Below are 20,664 nucleotides of genomic sequence, written 5' to 3' on the forward strand. Positions count from 1 at the left end.
TACAGCTGTAAAAGGTCCCGTCCTTCGCAGCATCGTCCTATCTGATACTAGAGATGGAGCACACTACTATCCAGGCTAGCACCCTGATACGGTCTACTGATTCTTAAGATTGTTTTTACTACCCACCTGGAACATCCAAAATACAAGGAATACTTAATTTGCCGTCGCTGAATAGCAGATACCTGTATGACCATCACTGTGGGCATACCGAGGAACTTTCCTCGAAGGAGACATTGTCCTTGGTTCAAAATTCTCTCTGTGTAAGTATTTAGCTTAAACTATCACTGAGTTTCCCCAAATTACTTATTTGTACTCAACAGATGATGAATATTTATGGTCAAAGCTCCATTTGCCTTGCCATTTCTTCGGTTCTTTAGGTTCTTCTTCAGATTTCAGATATCCCAGACTCCAGACTTTTGTGTTCTTGGTTCTTGTTGTAATGTAAAATGAAAAGTTTCGCGTTTCGCGCCAAATCCGTATCAACTGGGCAACGTCGGTTGAGCTGGGCCCGGCCCACCTGGTATATAAATAGGATCGTGTGAAAGGGCCTTTCCAAGTTTTTGCCGAAAAGGAAGCGCGGAAATTTGAAAATCGAAAATCCTTTCTTAAATAATCTACAACAAAAAAGTGTTAAAAAGAGATTTTCTGATATTTCTTTCAAGTTTTGATGGATTTAATATTTAATTTTATCATATTTATTATTGTCTAATTGTTTCTCAATCACCACTTTGAGTGCACATTGAGTTTCTTTCTTAACTTACCTTTAGACGGATGTACAAGCTCCACGACAATCTTCCATGAAAACATAGAGCATTCTCAACAGTGATGAAATTTATAAGAACTGTTAGATAACTGCTTTGGAAACTACTTACCACATTCATTACCTATCCAAGACTTCAAAAAACTCTCAACATGAATCTTGTAGATGCTTTGAATCAAAGAGCTCTTTATTCTGAGGTTTGACCACAACTTGCTGTTTCTGTTTCATAGATAGAATAATGTTGTTTGAATCTGCCAATGAAAGAGAGTTCGATATTACAAACTTATCGTTTCATTACAAATTTTCATTAGCAAATGGTTTATTTAAATTAAGTTGATCTCAAGGACGAGGTGGCCCTAGGCCTCAAGAAATACAATATGGTTCTAATTAATATGTATTTACTCGTAAGATATAACACATGTATCCTAACGGAATACATACATGAACTTGGAGAAATCTCTTGGATTACACTGTCAATTACTACAGGTCTCGTCCCATACTACTGAATACATACATGAACTTGGAAAAATCTCTTGGATTACACTGTCAATTACTACAGGTCTTGTCCCATACTACTATAAAGTAGTATACTCGTACGAGTATTTATGGTTCATTGACCTTTCTGGAAATTTACTTTATGTAATCTTTAGAAAGAAAAAAGGTTCTTGGTTAATTCTTACCCGGGCTAGGTCGATAGGAGTCATCTCCGAAGATATCCACGGTATTATTCTGAATATTGCTAGACTGTGAATCACTGCGAATCAAAGAATTGAAATATCGAATTACTAAATGAATGAACTCCGGCAGTTACCAAAGTTGATGAATCAGAATCACAGAAGAAAAGGTTTAACTCAGTTGAATTTAATCTGACAAATGATTTCCTTCAATTTGCTCTCAATTTTGTTCAGTACATACTACACTGTATCCTATCCAAAGGGTGCTTCTATCTAGCGATCTAGCCTATTGTATTTCCTTGCGGAATTTACCGTTTTCTGAAGCTAAGAATCAAAGAATTGAAATATCAAATTACTAAATGAACTCCGGCAGTTACCAAAGTTGATGAATCAGAATCACAGAAGAAAAGGTTTAACTCAGTTGAATTTAATCTTACAAATGATTTCCTTCAATTTGCTCTCAATTTTGTTCAGTACACACTACACTGTATCCTATCCAAAGGGTGCTTCTATCTAGCGATCTAGCCTATTGTATTTCCTTGCGGAATTTACCGTTTTCTGAAGCTATGGTTGACTTTTCCTAGGTTCAGGCGCCATCACGCCAAAAGAGGGGAAACAGATTTCGGAAGAGGGGAAATTGGGAAAGGAAAATACAACTTTACTCAACCGCAGAATTTAGTTACTTACCCAGAGAATTGATAGCTAGGTGAGGGTGAGCGTCGTCTGCACATGTCTTGCTCATTGTTACTCGATTTCAAGTTCGTCACTTTCTCAGCCAAGAACCTAACTCCTGTGCCTCATATCACCAAAGTATGGAAAAGTATCTTACAAGTGTAATAGCCAATGGAAAAGCAGAACTTTGAATTTGGACGAATTAGATCGAAATATGGAATTGTAAATACTTTTCCATACTTTGGTGTTATAGGGCACTGTGGGTAGAGAGCCAGTGCTTTTTCCTTCTCATCTTGCCTAGTGGTTACCTTGAGAGAAAGTGCTCTCAACCACTGGGTCACAGGGGTCGAGTGGATTGGAACACATCACATACCTTCAGGCACACTCCATTTGTAAAGGGTCTAAATTTTCCTTGCCCTTGGGATCAATTTAATTTGAACAGGAGATTGGGCAAATTCTTACCGCATGTATTTTTACATCATTCGACTTCTACATTATCAAATCTGGGTACGGTACTCGTGAAGTGATTCTCCTTGTCCGTCATGAATGACAGATGTAGATCTTGAAGCTTCAATTGCCGTGTTTAGAGATAAGTCACTGAACTAGGTACGGTACTAGATATAAAGCATCAGATGATGACTGATGAGTAAATGAAGAACTACTGAATATTAAGGTGTGTCCAAACATGGTCGACGGTCAAGAGATGAATCGAAGAGATGAATCTATGTTATCGAGGCAGTGAGGACGGTTCAGTCGACGTCGATCGATGGCCGGTCGACTATGTGGTCCACACCTTTACAGTCGATGGGGAATTGCTAAAAACCTGTGCCTGCTGCCTTCTTAGGCAATAGAACATGATGGTTGAATTCTCACACATTCACATTCGGTTTTCACAGATGCAGCATTCACGGAGAGGGTGCTTGGGTTTCCATCCGACAATCAGAAGGGTTACGTCGAGGCCGGGGCCTCCCAGAAGGCCGATCACATTCGAGCTCGCATAATTCTATAGCACGCAGGTCGTTGTCAGATTTGCATGAGTGCTGTGGATTGGAATAAGTGTATACGGGTCTCAATGAGAAAAGGCTTGAAAAATTGACAACTTTCCGAAAATAGAAAAAAAGAGACCATTTTCCAAGAATTTAATTTTCAACCAAACTCTGTTTCGCAGAGAGATTAATTAGAGGGTGTAGATCAAAAGTATCAACAGGTAGAGAGTCAAAAAATATATAGGTTTGCACTATACGGGGTGTACGGTATTTATTTATTTACACTCTAAGCGACAAGGCCATGTGTGACTACGGTATTTAATTGCCAAGATTGAGATAAATGGATGGATGATGTCAGGAAAGATCTGCAAAGAATAAGAGTGAGAGGATGGTGGGATGCAGTAAGCGACACAGTTGAGTGGAGGATAGGAGGCCAAAGCTCAACCCTGGCTGTAGTGCCATTTGGTTTTGGTATGGTAAGGTTTTTAATTACTCGGTTTCAACGCCCATTTGCCAACGATTTAAGACTGAATTTCACCAAATTTTGATTTTCAATCAATTTTGCTAAGATTCTAAAGGGAGGTTCAATAAAGGCTGTAGATCAAAAGTGTCTGGGCAAAGGCTCGAAAAGTTGACAACTTTTGCAATAAACAGGAGTGAAGTTTTTCGAAAATCGACCATTTCTCGAGATATGTGTGAAAAGGTTTCTCTTCTGTAATATTACAGTATAACTTAAAGTGCGCGACGCAAACAGTTTTTTACGGAACGCTAATCTTTTGTTATCCCCAGAGCCGGAGTACAGCAGGGATCTGTCTTCTAGTCGCCACACTGCGATGTCGCCCTCAGTGCCACCTGCAGCCAGATACTTGCCACATGGGGAGAATCGTACGACCTGGAGGAAAAAGGAATTGAGAGCCAATTGTTGTAAAAAAAAAGGTTAATAGGAGCGAACTGGCGACCTCCCAGAAAAAAAAATAATAATAATAAGATTTATTTATCAAGAGTTACATCAATCATAATGCAATTAAAGAGGAATAAGAACATTGCTGCAGGTGTTTTATTAATGTGAAATAAAATGACGTTTTCAATGGTCTACAATGAAAAAACTGAAGAACAAAACTAAGTCCAAAGAAAACAACTAATTACAGACTTTACACTTCACTATATCCAATTCTTTTACTGTAACCAATTTACAACATTAAATTTACCTGGAATTCACACTCATCATGAGCCACACTGAAGGATTTTACCCACGAATCTCGCTGGTACAAGTGTACCTTACTCTGGTGTGGAATAGCCAACCACTGGCCTTCCCCTGGGCACCAAGCCACTCGACAACACACAGGGCTGGTCTCGAAATCATTTGACTTGGGTATAAACTCAGACCAGGTCTGAACAGGGGCGGCATCTTCCGAGTTGACTATAGACTCCATGCTGAACATGCGAACTAGACCGTCACAGCATGACGTTGCCTGGAAGGGGAACGACCAGTCAGTTAGTACATATAACATAAAAGTATTAGGCCAGCCACTAAGGTAGACCTGATCAGGTGTACCTGTTGTCAAGTTTACCTGATAGTGAATGGCTGACAAAAGATAGTTGAAAACTGATGAGAACTGATCAGGTGTAGCTGATAGAACTGCCACACACTCATCAGGTATGTCAGGTGTCAGTTGGAACTGACTGAATTTTCATCAGGTATCAATTATCAGTTCTCCATCAGTTGGGCCTGATAGACATATTATTGCTACCACACACTATCAGGTATACCAGATCAGGTGTACTTGTCAGGTCTACCTGATAATGAGTGGCTGGCCTTAAGTAGAACATAAATAGGTAAGTACTTTTTTGAAACAAGATATAAAATAGAAGCTACTGAAAACTTACCAAATATTCCAGCTGAGGATCTAAAGCAACTTCTAAGATAGGTCCATTGTGAGTTGTGATCACTTTTTCTGCTCCTGAAGATAGGTTGAATGCATGTACTTTCATATCACTGAAATGAAAAACCCATTGTACCTATCTTATAGACTTATGAGTAGAATTTTAGGAAACATGTACCGCATCTCTAAAATACCATTTGTCTTCTTCTTTCTCCTCTTATCCAAGATTTTTTTCTTCTTTGCTAAGAAGTAACAACAGATGTCTTATATCAACATTGTTTGAAAATTTGATCACAATAATGGTAGCACTCTACTGCGTTAAATGAACTCGAGTCCTATTCGGGCGGTATGGTCTGAAAATGTAAATGACACATACTGAAACTAGACCACAAACAAATGCAATTTATTTGCTGTCACATTTTTTTCCCGCTGTCTTGAGTGAGGGGGCCCCGCAACAGCCAGTCACGAAGTCGATCATGTTACAATTTTTTCCACCCCGCCAGGAGTCGAACGCGACATAGGGGAAGAGGAAAATGATGACAACGGTTAAGTTTATGATTCGTAGAAGCTTTACCTATCCTTTAAGGCTGTTAGGACCCACACCTAAGCTTCGGAGTGGGCCTTCTGTGTAAAAAAACTCAAGTTTCTCATTTGTAAAATCCAAAGTGAAATCCCCTTACCAGATCATCCATGAAACACACCGGCCTCCATACACAGGATCCAGTGAACTGTTGACTCAGTCTGAGTACACACTCTGAGTCATAACTCAGCACTGAGCCTTCTTCACTGAACCCTGCCCATCTGAGTGTAGAACGAGGAGAGAGGGAGAGGGGGAGAGGACCTTTGGATCTGTGTAGGGCGTTCACGTGATACACGATATACTGGAGGTTTTGATCCTCTGGGACTCCTGAAGAACGAAGAAAATAAACATGAAAATTAACGATTTTTCATTGATTACTTTTCTTAGTCTTATGCATATCCCATAGAAAGGTGAAGAAAAGAAACATGAAAATTAACGATTTTTCATTGATTGATTACTTTTCTTAGTCTTATGCATATCCCATAGAAAGGAAAGTAATGCAATGTAAAACGTTGCCAAACCTTTCCAGAAGGGAACTATAGAAAGGAAAGTACCTAATGCAATGTAAAACGTTGCCAAACCTTTCCAGAAGGGAACCTTCTGTTTAGAATATCCGGGCGGGAATCGATCCCGCGCCGCGGCTAGTACTTACAACTTACAATGCAAGCGCTCTACCTTCCAAGCTAACGAGAGCTTTTATTCACGAGCAGGTATACTTGTTCGAGCATCATGAGCACGTTGCTCTATGGAAAGACCTTAGATTAAGTATTTATGTATTTAAGAAAGAATCTTCTTTTTCTTCTTAGCCTTTTCCTACTTAAATAGGGTCGACGTTTCTTGTCAGTCCCTTGTGTGCCGCGTCCATTTTAGGCCCTTTTAGGACTATTGTGTACCTCATGTCCTGTTGAAATTTTCTCATCATTTATGAAATAATAAGATTACTCACCTTGTCCAGAATGGTACACCGCCAGCAGCAGACTGTCCTTCTTTTCTAAAAGTGTTCTCCTCTAAAAGTAACACAAATACACCCAGCTTAACGCCATACACAAAAAGCCCACTCTGAGGCTTAGGTGTAGGGGCAACTGCTCCAGAAGATGGGTTAAGCTTATACGAATCTACGGACACATATACACAGAAACAGATACACTTATCACCTACCATGGATCTTGATTTTCTTGGTTCTAATGGCCGCACATCTGTGGACATACCTCCCTACTTGTTAAATGAGAACGCTTTCAGTTTGTTAGCGGCTTTGAGGGGCTTCTTAGCGTTTGAACTAGAAAGAATCTTCTTTTTCTTCCTAGCCTTTTCCTACTTAATAGGGTCGACGTTTCTTGTCAGTCCCTTGCAGGCAGCCCTATTATGTTAAGGCGGTCTCTTCGTGATCCCTTGTGTGTCGCGTCCATTTTAGGCCCTTTTAGGACTATTGTGTCCTGTTGAAATTTTCTCATCATTTATGAAATAATAAGATTACTCACCTTGTCCAGAATGGTACACCGCCAGCAGCAGACTGTCCTTGGCGTTCAAACACACCACAGGTCCTGGCAATGAGATGATTTCCCTCTGCACTCCGCCCACACTGAATATCCTCAGCAGTCGCTTGTCCGAAGCGGATGCAATGAACGACCCGCCTGCAGTACAGGTCCTGGCAACGAGATGATTTCCCTCTGCACTCCGCCCACACTGAATATCCTCAGCAGTCTCTTGTCCGAAGCGGATGCAATGAACGACCCGCCTGCAGCAACAGCCAGGATATCTTCATCGGGGAAGTCCAGAGACCATTCCTTAGAGCCATCCCAGGAGTTGATGACAATACAGGACAATTTACTGAAATACGAGATGGAGTTAGTTGATTGGTGAAAGAGAATTTTAATAAATTGCCCACTTCTGTGGCAGAGCGCCCACCTGTGTGGCTGAGTGGTCAAGAGCACTGACTCTGAACCCGGAGGTGCTGGGTTCGAATCCCGGCCAGGGCGGAAATTTTTTAACCAGACTTTTCCGTTCTTACATAGGTGTGGATGTAAAAGAATGTGCCTTGATTGCAGAGCGCCCACCTGTGTGGCTGAGTGGTCAAGAGCACTGACTCTGAACCCGGAGGTGTTGGGTTCGAATCCCGGCCAGGGCGGAAATTTTTTAACCAGACTTTTCCGTTCTTACATAGGTGTGGATGTAAAAGAATGTGCCTTGATTGAAGTCATGCGAAAACGTTACGGAGGTACAATCTAAAAAAAAAATTAAGCGCTAGGTTGCGGGTTCGATTCTAACCCGAGGCCAGCTGATCAAAAGCTAAAAGGTAATAGAAAATAGCTCATCCCCAATGAGACTTTGACTAAAAATCTCACCTAGGTTTATCCTCTTCTCTCTCACAGGCCAACACGAGAGCTTTCGTAGACAAAGCTGCCAGCGTGTGTCCCATAATATTGTTGATGCGAGATGTCTTATTGGGAAGGAGGACAGGAAAGGAGAAGGAAAGCCATTCCATCAAGGAATCTTTTCTGTGTATAATTAAGTTAAGGGTGGGATTTAAAGTCAAGGAGGAGAGCTTTCAAGGGAGGTGCACGAACTTCAAGAGAGAAAAGGGTTAGTTTAGTAGGTATACCTGGAGCCTGCAACCAGCCAGTCCTTGATGATTGAAATACATGTGACAGGGGCAGTAAAACGAGTGCAAATCCTGTCCAACTCAGCATCAGGGAATGTAAAAGCTTGGACATTGTTATGATCAGTTCCAACATATAGTTTGTCATCCTAAAAAGAAAACAACATAATATCAAGCAAAAACAACAATACCTACCTATCTGTAGTAATGTAGTAGGTACCTATGTATGCAAATGACACTGAAGAGTCCCTTTGTCCCAGGTGTAAGCAATCTACTATTTTCAAAAGCCTCTGATACCTACTAGAGACTGGAATCACAGTGGTATCCTGGGACTGTATCTGTAATACAAGTGGTGTAATATTAAACATCTAGCGGGGGTTTCACCAATGAATATCGTTTTACAGTGGTAATACAGCCACTGGTCGTTAATAGTAACATAGAAATTAGCTACTCAAAAGACTGAGCAGTGATATACTTTATTTCTAGTATGTTCCTACATTTTCAGGGCCCCTAAATGTTCCTACATGCCCCTAATTGCCCCGGATTCCCAGATTTAATCCGATTCTACTTAGCTTGGAATTATCGATAGAATTCTCTTCCTCTGTGTTTGTATGCCGTACCATACCCACGTCATTGTAAACCTAACCATAGGATGAGAAAATAATATAGATTAGATTTGAAGTCTAGCTGGGCGACCTTAGACAAGGCGTGGACCAGCTGAGTCTGGCTGGGGGATCTTAAACAAGGAGTAGACCAGCCTAGTTTGGCAGGGAGACTTTAAACAGGGAGTGGACCAGCTGAGTCTGGCTGGGAGACATTGGGAAAATCCTACAATGCTGCAGTGAGCACCAAAGTTGTGACATAATAACACAAAGAAACTGCATTTACATTTACATACATTACATAATAATAGTGCTTATTTATACTGCTCGCATAAGACTGAAAAGTCCCTTTGCTCCAGCAGTAGGCTACTACCATTATTGTGGTCAAATTCTCAAATTATACTGAGGACAAAACAAGCTATATTCTACTTACCATGAACCTGTATTGAATTAATAGTGCTTATTTATACTACTCGCATAAGATTGAAAAGTCCCTTTACTCCAGCGGTAGGCTACTAGGCTACTACCATTATTGTGGTCAAATTCTCAAATTATACTGAGGACAAAACAAGCTATATTCTACTTACCATGAACCTGTATTGAAAGTGTGTTGGGGTGGAAGTGGGCTGGAATGCGGGTTGAAGCTCAGTGACTGGCATAGTAGCATGGGATGGGTAGATGCCACTCGTGGGGGTTTGTCTATCTTCATCTAAAATACAAAAGAGAAAGTGAATCTAAAATAGAAAAAGATAAGTACACATAGTTCAACAGCAATATCTATTCCCCAATAATACCTTGATCATTTGGGAATTTGTGCAACGTTAGAAGATAGACAAAGATAGTTCGTACAAAGACCTAAGAGAGCAATTATGTATATTACCAGTATCTTCCAGGCTTAACATCTCCATCCTACAATTCCTATTTAAAATTGGGAGGGAACTGAAGCTTAAATTTTTAATTTTGCTGATCATCCCCGGTTATGGTCTGGCAGGGGGACTTTAAACAGGGAGGCTGATGTAGCCTGTAATTTCCCTTGCTAAAGAAATAGCAAAGGTTGAGTGCAAAGGGGATCCACTCGTAAAAAATTGTGGCCGAGGTATGAAATTTTATCAACATTGTTTGAAAATTTGATCACAATAATGGTAGCACTCTACTGCGTTAAATGAACTCGAGTCCTATTTGGGCGGTATAAATAAGCGCTATTATAATTTCCTACGGCATACCTTTGTTTCAGCAGGAGTAGATACAGGTTTTTGCTGAGACTTGACAGGAGAAAGTGAATCTAAAATAGAAAAAGATAAGTACACATAGTTCAACAGCAATATCTATTCCCCAATAATATCTTGATCATTTGGGAATTTGTGCAACGTTAGAAGATAGACCAAGCAATACCAGCAACACTGGCTAACTGCTGGGTAATAAGGTAATTGGGTATACTGAATTCCATGGTCTGCAAGAATAGATTAAAATCCGTATTTAGCTGAATTCCATACCTGCTACACTAGCTGTATTCCGTACCTGCTAGTGCTAGACTATCTGAATCCATGTCTGTTAAACCAACAGTGTTTTTATATCTGTTGCTGGACTAGTTGAATTTAATATACAAGGAGTCCACCAATATGTGACTCACTTGAATTGCTAGGAATCTGAATGTGCTACACTAGCTGTATTCCGTACCTGCTAGTCCTAGACTATCTGAATCTATGTCTGTTAAACCAACAGGGTTTTTATATCTGTTGCTGGACTAGTTGAATTTAATATACAAGGAGTCCACCAATATGTGACTCACTTGAATTGCTGAATCCTGAATCTGTTGGAATTAAGTACCTGCTACACTAGGGGAGCGGGAACGTTGAGGTGCTCCTGTTCCCTCATCATCCGGTAGAAATCCAGACTGTGCCTTGATCTTATCCAGAGAGATAACGTTGTCATCATTGTCGTCTTCCCCTATGTCATCTATAAGCATGGCCTCTCCTATCTCATCCAATGGCAGGCCACTCTCATGTTGCTCCTGGGAAGGAAATAGAATGAAATTAATACACCTCCCTAAATTTTATGACTTGACTTGGATTCGAACCACTAGCTTCCAGATTTTAGGACTAGTTCCTTGTTCAGTGCTTCAGTAGATAAAGAAACTAATTTGGGAAAGGAAAAAAAAATCCTTGGAACCACATTTGCAGTACATACTTCAAAGCGTATACTTTAACGTCCATGCCTGTTCAGAAACGGAAATGTTTAGTCACAAAAATTCCTGGCCAGGATTAGAACCTAACAATTCGAACCACTAGCTTCCAGATTTCAAGACTAGTTCCTAGTTCAGTGCTTCAGTAGATAAAGAAACTAATTTGGGAAAGGAAAAAAAAAAATCCTTGGAACCACATTTGCAGTACATACTTCAAAGCGTATACTTTAACGTCCACGCCTGTTCAGAAACGGAAATGTTTAGTCACAAAAATTCCTGGCCAGGATTGGAACCTAAAGTATGGAAAAGTATCTTACAAGTGTAATAGCCAATGGAAAAGCAGAATTTTGAATTTGAACGAATTAGATCGAAATATGGAATTGTAAATACTTTTCCATACTTTGGTGTTATAGGGCACTGTGGGTAGAGAGCCAGTGCTTTTTCCAAGACAGACCTGTATGTCCAGTATATCTGCCAGAATATGGATGGCAATGAAAGTTCTCCGGTCAGATTACTGACAAGGCAATCTACACAGTACACAGTATGTAAATACCTACTCTCTATTTTACTGGATTTACAAACCAGAATGTGTGCTCTTCAGACAATAGGTCCTGCCTGTAGACTGAAATACTGGCATAAACCCCACTCCTGTGGCATGGATGGCCCCATAGGGATATCTCACTGTTTACCCAGGGAAATGCCAGATGGGGTCTGTGCTTTTTTTTTTAATAAGAGTGACATAATTTTATTTGCAGCATTTAAAAAGGAAGACAAGCTGGTTGATTTGAGATTGAAAAACTTAAAGAAAGAGACCCTATTGAAGAATGATGGCCCTCTGATGAACGTTTCCTTTGATCCATCTCGGAAAAGTGATTATGTGAGAATAGCAGTGGGCCATGAAGATGGAATTGTTTCAATACATCAAGTGGATCATGGTAATATACAAACAAACTAAATATGTACTTACTAATAATGATAATAGACTCTTGAGTGGAAGGTAACCACTAGGTGAGGTTAACACTGGAGGCGTTCTCTACCACCTAACCCTTAGAGCTCCATTATTATGTGGTCACACTCTCAAATAAATGAGGATAAAACTCCATGCCTCGGCTGGGATCGAACCCATGCCCTCCTGTTTACCAGGCAAGTGTCTTGACCACTACGCCACCAAGGCAGGTTATATGAAGTTAAACTATATGAGGTTAAAAGTGAAACTTGCTTTGTTCATTTAACTATGGAATAATTTCAAATTTCAGGAGGTACATAAGTACCTATATTTCTTGTACCTACTTAATTATTTGATTTCAATTTCAGAATACAAAGAGACAACATGCTGCCGAGTTACGAGTCATTTGAATTGTATCTATGACATTGTTTGGTCACATGATGGGGAGCATATTTTCACAGCCTGTGGTGATGGCAGTATTGGCTACCACCAGATTGAAGCAGGAACCTCATATTTATCCAACGAAAACATAAAGTTTCTGACTTGTAATTCAAGTTCCATGAAGAGTGTAGTGGTACATCCAGAGAATCCAAGTAAGTCATTTGAAATGGATGGAATTTAGTTAGGAGTCTTCTAAGTAAAAACACAAGTTGAAGAAGACTTTGATTTGATGGTAGTTTGTAGATTGTCCCCAACAAAAATTCCATCTTTTGACTAGGTAATAAATATTATTAATTATTACCTAGTGAGTTAAGTTTTTATTTATTTTACTTTTTATCATCCATTTTTATTTCGTTTCAGATGTCATTGCCTCTGGATCTTCAGATGGGAACATATTTGTCTGGGACATCCGAGTGTTATCAAAGCCTGATATATCTATAAGGCAAGCCTATTCTAAAGAGACCAAAAGGAAATCTTCCCTCCACGCAACTGGACCTGGTGCTATTGTTTACTGCAATTACAATAGTATTCGATCCATGGTGTTTCAAGACTCGAACAAAATTATTTCCTCTTGTTCTGAGTCCCCTTATATTAAGATCTGGGACTTGAGAAGAACCTACTGTAATATATCAGACCTGCCAAAATCTCTGTATAGTTTAGAATCAACGCCACCTGTGTCAGGGTTCACTTCATTGGCTTTGGATCCGAGTCTTATGCGTTTGTATGCACGTGGACAGGATTCTACCATTTTACTGTTTGATGTTGCAAACTATAAGAAAACACCTGGTAAGTAGATATACGTACAGGTTGACTGTGAAAAAGAAAAAGATATATAAGTACATTTTGATGAACAGTTTTTGTCTTTAGCTCATTGACAGTTTAAAATTATAGTAAAAGTACCTACACAACCACTGTCTAAGTAAAAGTTCTAACATACTTTTGGAGGACACAAAAAAATGAATTTTTTCCCCACTCAGCTCCACTTTTCTCTATTTTCAGTGGCGGAAATACCTGCGTCTTCATTCGGGGGACCAATCTCATTCCATAAGTACATTTTGATGAACAGGTGCTGTTTGACGAACAGGTTATAGTAAAAGTACCTACACAACCAGTGTCTAAGTAAAAGTTCTAACATACTTTTGGAGGATACAAAAATTGAATTTTTTCCCCACTCAGCTCCACTTTTCTCTATTTTCAGTGGCGGAAATACCTGCGTCTTCATTCGGGGGACCAATCTCATTCCATATTAAAATTAAGCTAAGTCCAGATTGGAGACACTTGGTGGCAGGGTCGGACCGCGGTATACTCAACATTTGGAATACCAAGACTCTGCAGCCACTGTTTGAGCATGACGAAGATATGGGGCCTCAGTTTGAAGAACTCACGGGAGTAGACTGGATTGAAACGCCGGATAAGAAATCATTGGTATGTACTTTTTAATTTCTTTATCCTATAGGAAGGAAAGTAATGTAATTTTTCATTTGAGTTCACCCCATCCTTTCCTACACGAGAAGGAAACAAGTGGCAGTTGAATCCGTTTAGTTAGTACCTTTTACAAATTTTACTTGATGTCGGCGCTACCCGGAATGCCACAAGAGTTCCCACATACTAAAAGCTCGCTCTGAGGCTTAGGTGTACGGTCTAACAGCCCCAAAAGATGGGTTAAGCTTGTACGAATCTACCTGGAATACAATACCGTGGTTTAATAGAATCCTTTGGTCACTTGGTCTTGACATGTTAGTTACCTACGTTCGAATCCGTTTAGTTAGTACCTTTTACAAATTTTACTTGATGTCGGCGCTGTCCGGAATGCCACAAGAGTTCCCACATACTAAAAGCTCGCTCTGAGGCTTAGGTGTACGGTCTAACAGCCCCAAAAGATGGGTTAAGCTCAGGAAATAAAAACGCGTATGCCAGCCCAGCTAGGTTGGTAGTGCGTCTGCCTTGTAAGCGCTAGGCCGCGGGTTCCGTTCCCGCCAGGATTTTATCCTGAACGGATAATGTTCGTCCTCGGAACGGCTGGCTTTCCCCTATCCTGTATTCCTTCTCTCTTCGATTTAGGGACGATAATACCTTAGCAGTTACAGTTCCTTCTATCAAACCTCTTGAAAAAAAAAAAAAAAAAAAAAAAAGTATACATACTACCTACGTTTTTGTTTAAACTCCTCCAGCAAGACTACAAAAAAATCTTATAAGCTGTTTTCCTTGTTGAAACTTTCAGATCTGTGGAGGAAGGGAAGGAGGAGAACTGTGTTTATGGTCAGAGAGTTTTCCTAAGGATGCACGTTTTTGTTTAAACTCCTCCAGCAAGACAAAAAAAAGAAAAAATCTTATGAGCTGTTTTCCTTGTTGAAACTTTCAGATCTGTGGAGGAAGGGAAGGAGGAGAACTGTGTTTATGGTCAGAGAGTTTTCCTAAGGATGTAGAGGTGATAGAGGATCCACCCCTGCTTAATATACAGTTCAGTCAACTGCAGATCAAACCTCAGCCTAGGAGACCTAGCACACCGCCCGTGCCTGGTTTGAACTCACATGGTAAGTACGATAAGCCCCGTGGGCCTGATGGGTCGAAAAGCTAGTCACTGAGTGTCCTTTGTGTTTTGAACATCGTCACCAAATTTCGTCAAAAAGGAGACTGATCCTTCGGATGTTATCGTGCAGTAAACCGACTCACTAAATTTAAAAATCGTCGAGTTAAGAGAGAAATCTGCTTTGTTCAGTTCTTTCAGTCAATGAAATATTTAACGGACTTTGTTCTACTTTGCATTGTTTAGATATGATTGAGAACAAGCATGAGACTGATCCTTCGGATGTTATCGTGCAGTAAACCGACTCACTAAATTTAAAAATCGTCGAGTTAAGAGAGAGATCTGCTTTGTTCAGTTCTTTCAGTCAATGAAATATTTAACGGACTTTGTTCTACTTTGCATTGTTTAGATATGATTGAGAACAAGCATTTATTGCAGGATTAAACAAATAAGGTTTCCTCTAAAGGTTAGGCAGGATTAGTTTTCAACTTCTCGATATTTTGATCGGGCATGTTGACAGGTCGTCATTTCTGCTCTAGGTTAACCCTTCCCTTCATGTTCCCAGCTGGCTTCCCAACCGTGGACTCCCCTACTATCAACCTGCCCAGCTTTGTCGAGGACAGCACGTCTCATCCAGTCACCAAACCGTCCTCAACACAAAAGCCACGCACCCCCAACAACTGGCTTGTGAGACAGACCTGTCCCGTATATCTGCCAGAATATGGATGGCAATGAAAGTTCTCTGGTCAGATTACTGACAAGGTGACAAGGCAATCTACCTACACAGTATGCGGTAATTATGCAGAAATCATGTCCGTGGAAAAGAATAGCTCCTTTTTGTATTTAACCCTACCTAACCCTATAATAACACTGGTCACTGCTTGTTTGTACCAGTTCCTTTGGTAGCAATATTCCACGGATGTGATTTCTGCACAAGTAGCCAGTATGTAAATACTCTCTATTTTACTGGATTTACAAACCAGAATGTGTGCTCTTCAGACAATAGGTCCTGTCTGTAGACTGAAATACTGGCATAAACCCCACTCCTATGCATGGATGGCCCCATAGAGATATCTCACTGTTTACCCAGGGAAATGCCAAATGGGGTCTATGCATTTTTTTTTTTTTTTTTTTTTTTTTTTCTTTTAACCTCCTGCAAAATGATAACAATTTAAAGAGCAAAATATCCTTTGTGGTACGTCCCTGCAGTAGAAATCCTCATACAAATCAAGTCATTTATTGCCGGATTGAACAAATAAGGTTTCCTCTAAAGGTTAGGCAGGATTAGTTTTCAACTTCTCGATATTCTGATCGGGCATGTTGACAGGTCGTCATTTCTGCTCTAGAGGTTAACCCTTCCCTTCATGTTCCCAGCTGGCTTCCCAACCGTGGACTCCCCTACTATCAACTTGCCCAGCTTTGTCGAGGACAGCACGTCTCATCCAGTCACCAAACCGTCCTCAACACAAAAGCCACGCACCCCCAACAACTGGCTTGTAAAGTTTCTCCACTGCTGGAACAAATAAACCAATCAAATTTCTATAAATGACATTGTATTAGCTGATTACACTGATAGAAGTAATGTATAACATTGTATTAACTGATAACAGTGATAAGAATACTATGTTGTATTTTTTAAAAATATGTGTAGTCAACTGGCTTGTCAACCTTCGCAAGGAAATAACACCGAAACGAAACTCAATCACAGATTCTGCTGAAAAAAACCGGAGTGGTAAAAAGTCTCGCCGAAGACTTAACAGTTCACCAGGCATGTCACTGACGGAGTTTATGCAGCACCACTGTAAAGTACCACGTTTAGATAGTGAAAATCATCCGTTGAATAGCTAGGGGTAAACCATTCCCAGTCAGTTTGTCTAACTTGTTGACTGGAACATCCGAGTAGGTATCACATGGGGCTTCCACACTGGAGGTTCCGGGTTTAATGCTCGACAGAGCTGAAAATGTTCAGTTCCGTTCTTGGAATTCAGGGTGAACTCCTTGTGAGGAAAATTGAGTACGTAATGAATTTGAACGTATCGTAATGAATTTGATTAGAAATAAGAAGGACTGGCATTTATCCTGACCCTATATTTTAATTGTGTACCTGTCCCAGCGATATACGACCAATCACTGTGGTTTTTATGATTTTTACTTTTATTTTATTTGGAAGATTAATTCTTTGCATATCACTCGCATTTATTAGGTAAAATTAAAATAAATAATTTTATTGTTTCGGATCATATTTAATAATAAAATTGTTTTATTCAAGAGGATCTCAATAAAATATAAATGTACTATACTAAAGTATAGCTGTATAGCTAAATTTAATAATAAAATTATTTAAATAGTAAAATTTTCTTACTTAATATGAAATCACCTTTCATCTGAGGAGGGAGGTATGTGGCCCAGTTTTACCGCTGCATCTTGGAAAAAGTTGGACAAAGTATTGATGCCCATTTACATATGCGGACTTATAAGAATGATATCCGATACCGATACTTCTCGACCAATCACAATCGTCTTTTCGAAGGTGGGAAAATACTCTGAGCGGTTAAAGAGTAGCGACATAGGATATCATTTAATGTGATAAAAAAAATACTTTATCCCACTTATCTTCAGTGATAAAAAAAGGTCCTTTCTAATGATTCACATATTAGAAAGGTTTTGTTATAGGACATAAGTCCTATGATAGTGTAAAAGGGTGTTCTTCAATTTTCAGAAAATAAGGTAAGACTAAGAAAAAAAAAACCACCACCAAAACACCACTTCTAAAAATTCATTGACTAGATTTGCCTGGAATGTAACCGCTATTTTACATTACATTGAAATGAGGGACTTTTCTAACGAAATTCTCGAGTGCGGAGTCCAGTGGTCGTGGTTATGTAGCGGGTTGAGTTAGGTTCGGACTGGTTGAGACAGGACATTGTTTCAGTTGGGCATGGGAGTGGTAACTTAAGCAAAGGTTAACTGTAGAAACAATATCCTAACCCAACCCGTCCGAACCTAACTCAACCCGGTACATAACCACCACCAGTGTGTATTGCGCCCAACTTTTTTAACTCTTCTTTTCATTTTAAAGCTATTCTAACTCGGGAATATGGTCCACAGTGAAAGAACCTCTCTTTGGCTTCAGCAAGCAGAACAAAGACTGCCAGTCTCATTTGGACTCGACTTCCATGTTGGGCCAAACCGGTTGCGATGATTCGGATGCGTTGATATAGATGAGACTCAACGCTTGAGCGGCTTTCATTCGAACGTTTGAATCGGAGTCTTTGAGTAGTGACAGGAGGCGGGTAGAGATGGTGACTAGTAGACTGTCTTCCTTATGCCAGGCGTGAAACAAAAGTCCTGCCGAGAGTTCAGATTCGAGTTAAGTAAAGGGGCAGTAATACTAGAGGTATATAGGAGTGATATTTCTACAGCTTAATTCTTAAAGTTATTTCCTCGCCTTGGCTGCGATTTGAACCTGCGACCTCCTGAGGAGTCGCCATCGAGGTACGTACTGTTTTTTTTTTTTTTTTTTTTTTTTTTTTTTTTTTACTATTATTTTTCCAGAGTAAGAGTGACATAATTTTATTTGCAGCATTTAAAAAGGAAGACAAGCTGGTTGATTTGAGGTTGAAAAACTTAAAGAAAGAGACCCTATTGAAGAATGATGGCCCTCTGATGAACGTTTCATTTGATCCATCTCGGAAAAGTGATTATGTGAGAATAGCAGTGGGTCATGAAGATGGAATTGTTTCAATACATCAAGTGGATCATGGTAATATACAAACAAACTAAATATGTACTTACTATATGAGGTTAAAAGTGAAACTTGCTTTGTTCATTTAACTATGGAATAATTTCAAATTTCAGGAGGTACATAAGTACCTATATTTTCCACACATAGTCGACCGCTAACTCTGGATTTCACAATACTAACATAATAAAGGTTCAAAATCGTTCAAAAATTATTTATCAGGTTCTATTTTACTAATGTACTCGTATAACAATACTCAGTACTACACCACCACCCCTACACATGCCTAAAAACCCTACAACTTTGTCAGTCATAGACCTCTGGTTGAAACTTGAAACCCAAGGAAGTTGCAACATTTCTTGGCCTGACACCTGATTGATTGGATTATGCCGGTCTCTATAACAATAACATAGTCAGTACTCACCAATAAACAAGGCCGCATTGGCTCGCACCAGACTCTGTGAGCTCTTACTATAGTTGAGAGCAGTCATGAGTAGCGTATGTATCGTGTCCGGTACACTGTCTACCAAGCTCCTGGTCAGTTTCGGTCTCTATAACAATAACATTGTCAGTACTCACCAATAAACAAGGCCGCATTGGCTCGCACCAGGCTCTGTGAGCTCTTACTATAGTTGAGAGCAGTCATGAGTAGCGTATGTATCGTGTCCGGTACACTGTCTACCAAGCTCCTGGTCAGTTCACTGAGGAAGTGATAGTAGTGGGTGCCCGTACTGCTCAAGTCTCCCGCGATATATTTCTTCACCGTGTCACTCATGGGTTCGTTATCCAGCAGCTGAACAGATTGGTACAGTGTAGCCCGGCATGTGTGAGCCACCTATAATATAAAGAAGAAAGTTGGAAGGATTGTGCGAACCAAGTCTCGAGTGAGAAGAATTCATCAGGACACGAGGTACACAATAGGGCTGCCTGGAAGGGACTGGCAAGAAAAACCCACCTTATTTAAAGAGGAAAAGGTTAAGAAGAAGAAGAAGAAGAAGAAGAAGAAGAAGGAGGAGGAGGAGGAGGAGGTAAATACTGAACCGTTTAGAAAATTACCAAAACCCAGAGTCTCGTTAAGAGGTTTGATAAAGGGAACTGTAACAACAAAGGTGTTATCGTCACGAAATCAAAGAGAGAAGGAACATAGGAGAAACCAAACCATTCCGAGAACAAATCTTATCTGTCCAGGATAAAGTTCGCCTCGGGTAAGAATCAGACCCGTGACCAACCCCTTACAAGGTAACTAAGCTGTCTGGTTGATATTCTTACATAACGGTAATGAACTACTTATTGCCACTATTACTCACCTCGGAATTTGTCTCGTTGATATACATGAGGAAGCACACCAGATTCCCTAGCAGTTGTTCCCTCAGTGATTCTTTCTCGGATGATATGTGGAATGTTGTCAGCTGACCAAACACTTGCAATGCTTTGCATCGGAGAGTGACCATCTCCTGAAAGTTGAACGAAATTAATTTCCCCAATTTGTCCTCTTTGTTCTTTAAACCAAATGTCAGCCCAAAGCAAGCCTAGTTAGGGCTGGTTGAGAGGCTGACGAATACACGGGAAAAGGCGAAGAAACATGAAAGAAGATTTTTAATCATTTACATCCCTGTTCCACCTTGAAGACCAGCATTTTGAGTGAACTTGGGAATGTCCTAATATACAAGTATACAACTTTGAAAAATTTGCTACTACCCAATTGATTTTCTAAAGATTTAATTTTTTTATTCATTTTTTTTTCTACTACAGTCGTATAATGTAGGTAAGTAATTACATTGTGAAGTGAGGAAAGCTAACTTACCTTTTCAAAGAAAGGCTTCAGCGTGATAGACAAGGGAATAATGATAGGGGCCAGTGAATTGTGAGGGAGCTGAGGTAACAGGAGTCCTAGGCCTGTCATAGCTTCCAAAGCTACTTCCTGATATTCTGGATCATACTTCTCTATACCTCGCATCAGAGCGTCTAGCACTGCATCCTTGTGTCTTCCAACCTGTGAATATTAGGAGATTAGTAAGTCAATAGTATTAAGAGGTAACAGAATAATGTCTTAGCTTCCACCGCTACTCCCAC

General features: G+C 40.0%; 3 protein-coding genes across 3 annotated transcripts in view; 1 reads left to right on the plus strand and 2 right to left on the minus strand.

The window, feature by feature from the left end:
- Positions 1 to 10,966, minus strand: part of LOC103517137 (WD repeat and HMG-box DNA-binding protein 1-like) — a 16,941-nt gene extending 5,975 nt beyond the window's left edge. Inside the window, exons 1-8 of the mRNA XM_026829347.1 lie at positions 10,955 to 10,966; positions 10,581 to 10,764; positions 9,341 to 9,462; positions 8,720 to 8,792; positions 7,898 to 8,045; positions 7,291 to 7,382; positions 7,034 to 7,186; positions 5,656 to 5,882 (exon numbers count right to left, since the gene is read on the minus strand). Of these exons, the coding sequence (XP_026685148.1) occupies positions 5,656 to 5,882; positions 7,034 to 7,186; positions 7,291 to 7,382; positions 7,898 to 8,045; positions 8,720 to 8,792; positions 9,341 to 9,462; positions 10,581 to 10,764; positions 10,955 to 10,966 (1,011 nt within the window). The remainder of the gene's footprint in view (positions 1 to 5,655; positions 5,883 to 7,033; positions 7,187 to 7,290; positions 7,383 to 7,897; positions 8,046 to 8,719; positions 8,793 to 9,340; positions 9,463 to 10,580; positions 10,765 to 10,954) is intronic.
- Positions 10,967 to 11,521: 555 nt separating this feature from the next.
- Positions 11,522 to 16,375, plus strand: LOC103517138 (denticleless protein homolog). Its single transcript, XM_017447339.1, has 8 exons — positions 11,522 to 11,648; positions 11,691 to 11,870; positions 12,250 to 12,474; positions 12,683 to 13,108; positions 13,521 to 13,747; positions 14,685 to 14,856; positions 15,415 to 15,549; positions 16,224 to 16,375. Exons 1-8 carry the CDS (start codon positions 11,522 to 11,524, stop codon positions 16,373 to 16,375), a joined length of 1,644 nt encoding a protein of 547 aa, XP_017302828.1.
- A 766-nt stretch (positions 16,376 to 17,141) lies between these two features.
- On the minus strand, positions 17,142 to 20,591 carry LOC103517139 (maestro heat-like repeat-containing protein family member 1). The gene is made up of 5 exons (XM_026829346.1): positions 20,396 to 20,591; positions 19,899 to 20,045; positions 19,274 to 19,426; positions 19,016 to 19,118; positions 17,142 to 18,197 (listed from the first exon to the last, which is right to left on the minus strand). Exons 1-5 carry the CDS (start codon positions 20,546 to 20,548, stop codon positions 18,007 to 18,009), a joined length of 747 nt encoding a protein of 248 aa, XP_026685147.1. The 5' UTR covers positions 20,549 to 20,591; the 3' UTR covers positions 17,142 to 18,006.
- Positions 20,592 to 20,664: the final 73 nt, after the last annotated feature.

Source organism: Diaphorina citri, unplaced genomic scaffold (assembly GCF_000475195.1).
Source record: "Diaphorina citri unplaced genomic scaffold, Diaci psyllid genome assembly version 1.1 scaffold1763, whole genome shotgun sequence".
Lineage (NCBI taxonomy): Eukaryota > Metazoa > Arthropoda > Insecta > Hemiptera > Psyllidae > Diaphorina > Diaphorina citri.